At 42.4% G+C, this 10,776-nt stretch overlaps 1 protein-coding gene across 1 annotated transcript; it reads right to left on the bottom strand.

Moving 5' to 3' along the window:
• Positions 1 to 3,555: 3,555 nt before the first annotated feature.
• On the bottom strand, positions 3,556 to 10,100 carry BMP10 (bone morphogenetic protein 10). Its single transcript, XM_021699098.1, has 2 exons — positions 9,685 to 10,100; positions 3,556 to 4,984 (listed from the first exon to the last, which is right to left on the bottom strand). Exons 1-2 carry the CDS (start codon positions 10,016 to 10,018, stop codon positions 4,044 to 4,046), a joined length of 1,275 nt encoding a protein of 424 aa, XP_021554773.1. The 5' UTR covers positions 10,019 to 10,100; the 3' UTR covers positions 3,556 to 4,043.
• Positions 10,101 to 10,776: the final 676 nt, after the last annotated feature.

Below are 10,776 nucleotides of genomic sequence, written 5' to 3'. Positions count from 1 at the left end.
TTTACCATTAATTTCTTGGGCCAAAAATTACACACAGGGAAAGAAATTACGCATTTTGAGGCTGACTCCCTTGGGAATCCCTAAATCAACTTTTTAAAAATATATTTATAGAGTAATTGGTCTAATTACAAATGGATTTTTCCAAGTGGGTCTCTGAATTGGTGGTCAGTGAAGGCAACGGATACAATCAGGAGGAAGCACCTAGTTTAGAGAATGAAAAGCCCAATTAAACTCTGCCTCCACTCACTGACCCGCAATCACAGCCCCTCACAGCCTGACAATATTCGCCTCTCACGGAAAAATGACAACGTATTGGTTAAATGTTTTCTGGAACGCCTACACTTCAGTTAAAACTACAGTATCCAGTTAAAACTATACTATTTACAAATGAGTAAATACGCCTCGGGGCTCACAGCATGCCTGCAAGACACAAATATACAAAGTGATGGCAAGCTTATTGCAAGTCCTCTTAAAGTAACAGGAAATTTTGGTGCAAAAAGGCAGATGAAAATACAGGCCATAAATTGTAAAGGAGCCATACTCTGAGGAAGGCATTATTTGAAAAGCACTGTTCTATCCAAGAGGGAGTCACAGACATTAAAAATAAAATATTTGATATTCTACACTATATTACAAAAATAAATATATCCATCAATAAATAGTTAAGCCTAGAAACTTTTACATGAATATTTTGGTTGTTGGCTGTCAAAGTCCCTCTGCTACACTCCTTCTCAAGAGTCATTTAGGTGTATCAACTTCAGTGATGATAATTCTTCCATAAAAGAGTAAAAAAGACTGGTGTGGCATGCAGCCAAGGTCTACGACCAGAGAGGACATTTAGTGACTCCTACTTCCTAAGGATCTGACAATTTCATGGCTTCGTGTTAATGCAGTGATGGAGGAGAGGTGCAGACATGCTGCAAGGCGCCTGATTTGGGGGGGGGTCTCCTATTTATAGTTTATGGCTTTGCATTTCTTGATGAAAAAAATGCAACTAGCAACATTTGGAGAACCAATATGTGGCTTTCGGTACTCTTTTTCCCTAGCGAGGAAATCAATCATAGAAATGCATGTTTATGTCTGGCCTGTAGCATAAGGACAAACATCTGGGATACACAGCCTAACCACTGACAGCCTAGATGTTCACACGTCTTTAACAGAAGAGTGATTATAAACGCTTGCCACAAGGTTTTCCCCAAAACCTGGCCGTGTTGGCAGAGAGCACGCAGAAAGCAGGGTCTGGCACATCCTAGTGTCCTAACATCAGCCTGCTAATAACAGCGGGTGCCAGGGGCTGCCCACGTGTCTCCTGAGAGCAGCCTGCTCCGTTTTCAGGAATTTTGCAAGCCGCTTGATATCACATGGGTAGCCTGAAAGAGGCTCTGGTGAGAGTATTTACACCATTGAAATCTACACATCAAGAGGACTGGCCCTAAAGCATTTACCAGCACATCAGTGTCATATATATTTTACACAGAAAGAAGATTTTGCTTGATTTTTATCTAACCGGAACTATCCTGCTCAGCGGAGGTTTTACTTTATGTCTATTATAGACAGTGTCCTTTAGAAAGGAGAAGCAGTACCGTAGAGTAACTGAGTACACAGTGTGTACCATGGATATAAAGGATGCATCACACCCCACTGAGGGCTCTAAGTGTGGCTATCCAAAGGCTGTTACACACACACACACACACACACACTCATGCACTCATGCACACCATTTTATATGGAGGCTCTTTCTTTTTTTATTATTATTTTTTTTTATTTTTAAAGATTTTATTTATTTGTTTGACAGAGAGAGATAGTGAGAGATAGTGAGAGCAGGAACACAAGCAGGGGGAGTGGGAGAGGGAGAAGCAGGCTTCCCGCTGAGCAGGGAGCCCGATGCGGGGCTCGATCCCAGGACCCTGGGATCATGACCTGAGCCAAAGGCAGACACTTAACGACTGAGCCACCCAGGCGCCCCTGGAGGCTCTTTCATAAATGAATGATTCCGAGTTGTGTGGCCATCTCAAATTGTCAATCACTGTATATTCACTGATGGTCAAAACTGCACTTTTGTGGGGCAGTGAATTCCCAGGATCTGCCCTCTGGACATCAGTGGACAGTGGATGTACAGAGCAGATGTCCAAATTGGGCAAAATGTCCTTCAAAATAGCTTCCCTTACCTCTATTTTCTAGTGCAATATGAGTTTATAACCCCAAGAGGTTTGTGAAAAGGAAGCTGATGGTTTCCCAGGGTAAAAAAAAAAAAAATGCAGGACTTCTTAAGGAAGCATTCAACGGGGTGAATGGGGGACAATGTACTGGAAACTGCATTCCTAGAAGTGTGAACCATCAGTGTCAGATGCCTGGAGGAGTCAAAAACAGTTTGAGAACTGCACTGCTCTGGTTCTTCCTGCACAAAGCCCATGATCTTGCATCGATGGTGGTGCTGGGGGCTGCTAAGATCAGAGCTAAGATCAGAGCCAGAGTCTCCATGTCCTTCCAACTAACCAACTGCTGGCAAACCCATTAGACCATCCTCATCAAGAATGCTTCCCAGTCCCTTAGTCCTGGTCAGTTCCAAACTGGAAAGACTGCTGCAGAATGGGAGGACTGGGAAGCCTCCCATGGGGCACACTTGATTTCAAAATTCAGGCTTAGCTTTGGAGTCATTTGCGTGTGTGTCTATTTATTAATTCATTTATTTAGAAGTATCCTTTTAGACCCTGGTTTGGTTTTTTTTTTCTCTTATACTTAAGTGTTCTTCATGAACAAAACATTTCATAAAGAATCTTACCAGAATAAAATCAAATTAAATATTGGGAGGAAATCTAGACATTAGAGCACTAACTCCACTCACCGTGACAGCAAATGCTTTCAGGTGTCCCCTCCCAACCCACAGCAAGGGCAATGAAGGCCAGTGAAGACAGGGAACACAAGAGAGAGAGAAGGATACGAGGCACTGGGGCAAGAGAGAAAGAGGGAAAGAGAGAGGTGGAAAGAAGCAAAAGCAGAGCTGCAGAGGCGAGGGAAAAATATGAAGAATTGAAGCAAAATATTAAGAAGAGTCCAACAGACAGATCCCTTCTGATTTTCCTCCTCTTGGTCTCGGGTAATTTTATTTTGTCCAAAAGATTTAATTCTGCAGTTAAAACTGTTTATAATTTTACACACGCATCCTAGGATAGCATCTGTATCCTTTCCCCTCCTCCCCTGCGAGTGCCCTCCCCACCTCCTCTACCCTCTGCAGCGGTGAAGGCCAACACACCGGGCCTTGCGATCCTATTATCTCAGGAACGTCCTGAAGGCCCCTCTGTTTTCTTTTCTTGACCAGGTGCTGCCCTCTAGAGCGCAGTGGTGCTCCGTGGGCTCATCCTTTGCTATGGTAGCTTCAGGCCACTGCCTCTGGAAACCATCTGGTTTCTGTATTAAATAACCCCTCCCCTCAAACATGCAGCATCCTTTACCTGGTCCTGCTGCTCTGAGCAATGGCACAAACTCAACTGATAAATGCTACACCTACATATCCAACAGTATTTGGGAAATGTAATGCTTCCTAGGCGGGTGAAATTCTTGGTGCTAATTATCTTGACATAAATCCTACTTAGAGAAGAGTTGACTGAGAACGTACCATTGGTTTTTAATATATACACATTTGATTGAGTCATGCACACGTGTGAGTATAATCCACCTCTATGGAACCGAAAGAGCTTTATGAGTTTATCTATGTACACATATACATACACAAATATCTACCATCTGACACGCTCTTTCTGCTTGGGGCTTGTTGTTTTCAAATTGACCTAGAGGACAATTAGGGGGGCTTGCCCCTTGCTATTGGAAATGGCATTGCCAGGAAATGGCAAGTCCAAAGAAAAACAGATTGGAAGGGATGAGACTGTATTAGCAAAATATGCATTTCGTACAACAAACTGACCTGCCCATTTCCGTAAGGCAGCAAGCCTCTATGATCTGTACACTCTTATTAAATAATCTCATTAAATAGGAACACAAAATATACACATTTACAGTTATTAAATAAGCACAGGACTCCTCTTCTATCTACAGCCGCATTCGGAGACTGCCATGCCTTCATATTTGAACTTGTAGGTGACGACGCCCTTGTCTAAATAGAGGATGGAGATGGGCTCTAGTTTGGTGGGCACACAGCAGGCTTTGGAAGCCTTTTGGGAATTCTTGAGGTGGACCAAGGCCTGGATAATTGCATGCTTTGTGGGTGTGAGATGCTCTGCCAGGGGGTAGTTGCAAACCCCACGGCATTCGTAGGCTTCGTATCCAGGTGGGGCAATGATCCAAGAGTCCCAGCCAATCTCCTTGAAGTCAATGTAGAGCGGGGTCCTCTTACAGTAGTTTCCTTTAGCGTTCCTTCTGATGCGGGCAGTGGAGTCATAGATGATGTTTGACCTCATCTGCAGCAAAGCTTCTTCTCCCGGCCCACTGGAATAACCGTCCAGGCCCAAGTGGTCAAACTCCAGTAGTTGCTCATGGGCGATCATTTCATTCAGTTCCTCCTTCCGCTCCTTCTCGCTGCTCTGGTCATCAGAAAACACGACAAGCAAGGGGACATGCTTATTCCGGGCACTGGTGTCTATTTCCAATTGTCCCCTGCTAGCATCCTCGGCTCCGTCGTGTCTGCTCTCGATGTGGACCTCCAGCTGGTGGGTGGATGAGCCTGACTTTTGCCAACGTCTAATGGCATCAGTGACATCAAAAGTCTCCCACTCGCTGTTGGTTCCATAGATCTCCCCCGACACCAAGACCAGCATGCTTCTTTCACCCTCAATGTCCCCTCTGCTCTCAAGTACCTCAAAAATGGTAATTTTCCGGTCTACTCCATCATATATCATGCGATCTCTTTGCACCAGTGTGTATAACCTGAGTTCGGCCATGATAACCTCTTCATGGTGAGGAATGGACACATTGAAGAGGAGAGGGTATTTTCGGAGCCCGTTAAAACTGGCTGGCTGGGAAAACAGATCTGAAAAACAAAAATCAGATTTGTAGTATGTCACAGAGGAAAACAGATGCTTATTTATGCAATAGGAGGGCCTATCTGTGCGGGAAGCTTGATACAGAGGAATGAGGGGGACGATCAATGAAAACAAACACGATGTGAGATTTCTCCGACAGAAAATACTGAAAGGTCAATGGTAGAATGCTAAACTGACTTAAGCTGCCAAGATTAAGACAGAAAGTGGCTGCCTAATGAATGGGAGAACACTCTCTCAGCCTTGCTTGCATAGCTTATCGGCCACAGAATTACAGAGCTGGGAGGGACCCTGGAGATTGTGCAGGCAAGCCCCAATTTTCCTAACCAGTACAGAGCCATCAATGGAACATGGGGTGGTTGCTCTTTTTTGGAAGCTTTTCAGGGATGAGCACTTTATGGCTCATCTTTGCATTCATATTTTCATTCATAATAGGTGAAGATTCCCCACATGGTTGGCTGAGCACTGGTCTTCCTAAAAGACCTCCACGTAGATTGGAGGTTGGTAAACTATAGCCCGTGGGCCATATTGGGCCTGCTTCCTATTTCTGGAAATAAAGGATCAGGGGAGCACAGCATGGCCCATTTATTTCTGTGTTGTCAATGGTTACTGTTGCAATACAATGTCAGAACTGCGACAGCACATGGCCCACAAAACCTAAAATATTTACCATCTGTCTGGCCCTTTACACAAAGAGTTTGCGGACTCCTTCTCTAGACACCAAAGTCTGACAAGGTCAACAAAATAGCCATAAACCAAGGGGGTCACAGCAGTTGAATTTTGGGTGTGTGGTCTTCAACAAGGAGGAATGGGAGAAAATGAACCTTGGGATAGATTGGTTGCTTTAGTCTTGTACCCTTAGCGACTGGCATGGAGTTTGGCACATAAGAATCACTCAGAATGTTTATGAAATAGATTGTTACAGGTCCTTTAGTCTCAGAAGCACACCTCCAGATATTATCATGTTGACTTCCTATCTGAGAATTTTACAGGAGCCCAAAGCTCTTGTATACTTGCCCCTGGTAATACATGACTACAAAATATCCCTGAAGGCTTTTGTCATCCATCAAAGGGTTCCATGACACCAGAGTGCTAAAGACCACCAATTGAGGGGTTCTTTGTCATCTTTGGCAGTGTTTTCCCAACTGTATACCCGATTCATTATTTTAGTAGGGTCCTTGTTCCAGATTGTACTCTTTAATATTTTTCTTTATATGATTATTTTTATACTTACTATCTCTTTTAGGCCTGTCCTAAGGAACAACATTCATGAAATGAGGGCATTGAGGTGATTGTCATGTGGATTTTTTTCTGATCCACATTAATGAAAATATATAATTATTTCACATGATTTGTAGGTTTCTCTGTGAAGGGTACCACTTAAAATCATCTCATACTCTGCCAGTGGGAAATACTGGCCAATGAGATGAATTGAAACACTAGCATGACCCTTAAAACTAGCTATAACCAGGCCTTACCCTCTTGATCTAGTCATAGTTCCCATTCATCCCCTACAATGCATGGAACATTGTAATTGAACAATTGGTATTTGTAGAAAGGTTCAAGAAACCGTAAACCCGCCTAGTTAGGGTAGACAGGTATCTTCACCATTTGCCAAAACACTCCTTTGCCTTGCTGTACACCACACCTCTGGAGATGTGCTTCTGACTCTTAGAAAGCCTTCTCTCCTCCCCTCCACCTCTCTAGCTGTGACCCCTCCTTGTGGGACTTTCCCTTCTTCACCTCCCTATCTAGAAGTTTACTGTCTTCTGGGTCACTTGAATATTTACTCTTTTTTTTTAAAGTTTTTATTTAAATTCTAGTTAGTTAACATCTAGTGTAATATTGGTTTCAGGTGTAGAATTTAGTGATTCCAATATTTACTCTCTATATCTCTCCTTTGAGCTTTGCCATTTCAGTTTTCTTTTTATGAATGGGTCTTCCCAACCAGATTGTCATCATGCTGGCAGAAAGCCCAGCCTAAACTCCTTCTATGCCCCCGAGCTACCACGATACCTTAAACAGAGGCAATGTTTCCAAAGTATTAACTAGTTGATGGTTCTGGACATCAAATCAAATTGATTTATGGGCATGGCATAGGTCCTTAATACATCAAGTAACTTGGGAGTTGACCCCTCTTATAAGAAAAAAGAGACTTGACTCTCGTAGGACAGGGAGCATGAGAAGACCAAAAGTGGGGGAGTAGACTGGTTGCTCCGTCCATGAGAAAAGTACAAAATAAAAGCTCATGGTAGTGGGAGGAAGGGATTAATTACAAAGAAGCACAAGGAGACTTTTAGTGGTGATGAATATGTTCACTATCTTGATAGTGGTAATGGTTTCAGTGGATGTTTATATATGCCAAAACCTGTCAAATTATACACTTCAAATAATGCAGGTTATTGTATGTCAATTATACATCAATAAAGTTGTTAAAAAAATAAGTTCACCGTGCAAATATACAAAGTAATATATGGAGGTGTTGTGTTCTAGGCAAGGGAACTGATGTTATTGAGCATATTTAAATGTGCCAGTGTTTTGCAAACACTTTCATTTAGTTCCTACAATGACCATTTATTGCTATTGTGTTCGTTTTACACCAGAAGAAATCAAGCTTCAGTGCGGAGGACTGACTTCCCCAAGATGACAAAGTGAGGTCAGAAGTGGTAGGAATTAAAGTCATGGTTTTTCTACTTTAGAGGTGCATTTGTTTTCCCCTGATCAGTTAGATTTGGAAGAGGGGTTTTTTGGTTTTGGTTTGGCGGGGCAGGGCGGGCTTGGTTACTGTCTCCAAGGCAGCTGCACTGTGCAGACCCAAAGAGTCAAAAGAGAGACAGGAACAACCATTAGAGTCAGCCTGGTGCAGGATTCATGTCCTCGGGGCTGCGCATTCCACCCGCAGAGCAGCAGAGATGCGGGCAGCTGGGTGGCCACAGACAGATCCGCTCCCGCTTTCACTGGTCTCCGGTATTAAGACCCCCTGGAGGCGCCTGGGTGGCTCAGTCGTTAAGCGTCTGCCTTCGACTCCGGTCATGGTCCCAGGGTCCTGGGATCGAGCCCCGCATTGGGCTCCCTGCTCAGCGGGAAGCCTGCTTCTCCCTCTCCCACTCCCCCTGCTTGTGTTTCCTCTCTCGCTGTGTCTCTCTCTGTCAAATAAATGGATAAAATCTTAAAAAAAAAAAAAAAAAAAAAAGACCATCTGTAAACTGCACTTCCTGACCTGCATCATGCAAATCCTCCATGGGAGAAGTGAGAACTAAAAAAACTCCTGTTTTCCCTGGGTATGTGAACATTTTCCCACCTATGCTCTGAACCAGGCACCCAGGGCTCAGTGCTCAGAAGTGCTAGGAAGGGTGCCCTTGGAAGGAGGCCATTTATTTTCAGTTCAGACTCACCCCCAAAAGGAATCTGTAATTTCAGTTTGCCATTTCCATTATGTTGCTAAATGTTACTGGGTAACATTTCCAATGTGTTACTGAATACCTAAAATTTTGGCAGTTATCTAAATTTTAAAGGCAAATGGTATCTTCAGGACTGATCAGTACCCACTCCACATTTCCTCTAATGCCTAGAATTTAAGGAATTCCTTAGTAATAACTAATGTTTGTTCAGCAATTCATAGTAAATGCAATGCTTTCTTACTCATAACCTTTTTGAAATCTCTCAGTTGTGTCACGTAGGTATATTATCCCCAATTTACAGATGAGAAAACAGGTTCAGAGAAATTAAGCTAATTATCCACAACCACTAAGTCAATCCTGCCTCAAAAGTCCAAATCCCAAGCTATTTCTTTGCTACCACCTTTCTGCTTTTAAGAACAGCTGGTCAACATCAATCAAAACCCTCTTTTGTACCCTGTTAATGACAATGGTAAATATTAAAGAATTCATTTCTTTGGATCCACATCTTTTACCATGCATATTAGGAAAAAATATATATTTTGGCCTACTAGCACCATATTAAATAAAAGATTAACTTGCTAGGTCATTACATTTAGTCATTGAATAAAGCTGAGGGAGCTAACATCATTTTCCTGCTGATATTTAAAGCTTGCACATTGCTATTCATAAAGACACTGAAATAAGCTGGATCATTAACTGGGCCATGCATACGTCCTGGACATTATAAACAGTAATTTAAGGATGTACATGTCACATACACACAACAGTTCTTTTATACAAGTTTTCATCCTGTCTGAATATTTCTTAAATAAGGTCAGGAAATGGAAACACATTAAAAGTTTGAGTGAAGCACAAGTCACGATTTTTGGGTTTTGTCTATTTTCATTCTAAGTAGAAGTTGACAGATTTTTTTAGTCAATTAAAAGACAAAGGGAAACTGAGACCTATCTGGAGAATAACAGACAAAGGTATAGTGGTAACCCAACATTAATTTCTTGTATTACTTGCGGTTCAAATTAAAAAATTTTAAAGACCAAATTATGATGTCAAAATGGTAGACACTTTATGACTTTGAATTAAAAGATATTCTTAAGTACCTTTTAATAACATTTGGGAAATGACCATAAAAATGGTATAGACCAAAATGTGCATTGTTTTTGAGTATCTGTGTACATACACCCTTACATAGATGTATTCACCCTTATCTATGTTATTTCCATGCGTTGTAAATTAACTTCTCACTCCTTGAAAAAATCCAAGCCAAATTCATCAATAAAATGTAAACTTACCTTCATTCTTGAAACTCCTAATGATGTTGGCCGATGGCATGGAGGTCCGATCTGTTGCGAATTTGTTGTAGAGTTCCAACATGTACTCGGGTGGGTCCACCTTGGCCGAATCCTGCGAAGGGATGTCAGATAGGTTCAGTGTCTTGAGAAATTCATTTTTCATGCTCTGCAGCAATGTATTAAAGTCGACACCATCTTGCTCTGAGAAGACATCGTCGAAGAGGGGCATATCTTCTTCCAGAGGCGACTGCTCCAGGCTCATGATGGGGCTGCCAGAAACCGAGTGAGCCACCAGGCAGAAGAGAGCGCACAGCTGCAGGGCCAGAGAACCCATGACTCTGCTCAAGCCCCCAGGCCAACCCAGGAAGGTTTAGCTCTCCTGGGCTCTAAGTGGCAGTTTTATCTTGTGGAGCGTTAATGTCTCGTGTCACTGGAGACAAGTTTGGAAACTCTTCGCCTCTCTCCCCCTCCCCCCCACCTCTCTTCCTCTCCCCCCAAAAGTCAGGTTGCAGTAATTGGATAACGAAATCCCCTATAGGGGCCTAGCCTTTCTTATCTCCCTAGTGTAAACTTGTGCACCAGATTTTGTTTCTATCTCGCGATCCTTTTTTCTTTTAATGAGCATTTTATAAACATTTCCACATTCTGACACTGGCTAAGAGATAGGACAATTTTCTCCTTGCAGAAGCTCTGCTTCTCTTCCTTTCAATTCACTTCCTTTCGGCAGGAATGCCTAAATTCTGCTTTTATGTGGTTCGCTTTCACACATGTATAGAATAGATACTAAGAATCAGCGCAATACACATCATGGCACCACGTATTATTAATTCAAGTGCTGGGGCTTCCATCTTCACATCAACAGTTCTGAAGAAAGACCAAATATCCAACAGCTCCAAGTTAAGTTAATAGACATAAATGCAGTTCTATAAATTTCTAGAAGCTTACATTTTTAGAAACAGGGAAGTATAAACTTCGTGGTCAAGGGCCTTTTTCATACAGATTTGATCTGGCTAAGTGGCTTTTGAAAAATAGGGTGAGTGTTTAATTATAATAGCAACTCAAATTTATTAGGTGCTTTCCTATAAGCAGGCA

The sequence above is a fragment of the Neomonachus schauinslandi genome, chromosome 10 (genome assembly GCF_002201575.2).
Source record: "Neomonachus schauinslandi chromosome 10, ASM220157v2, whole genome shotgun sequence".
Classification (NCBI taxonomy): domain Eukaryota; kingdom Metazoa; phylum Chordata; class Mammalia; order Carnivora; family Phocidae; genus Neomonachus; species Neomonachus schauinslandi.
This window is presented reverse-complemented; position numbering and strand designations above follow the sequence as displayed.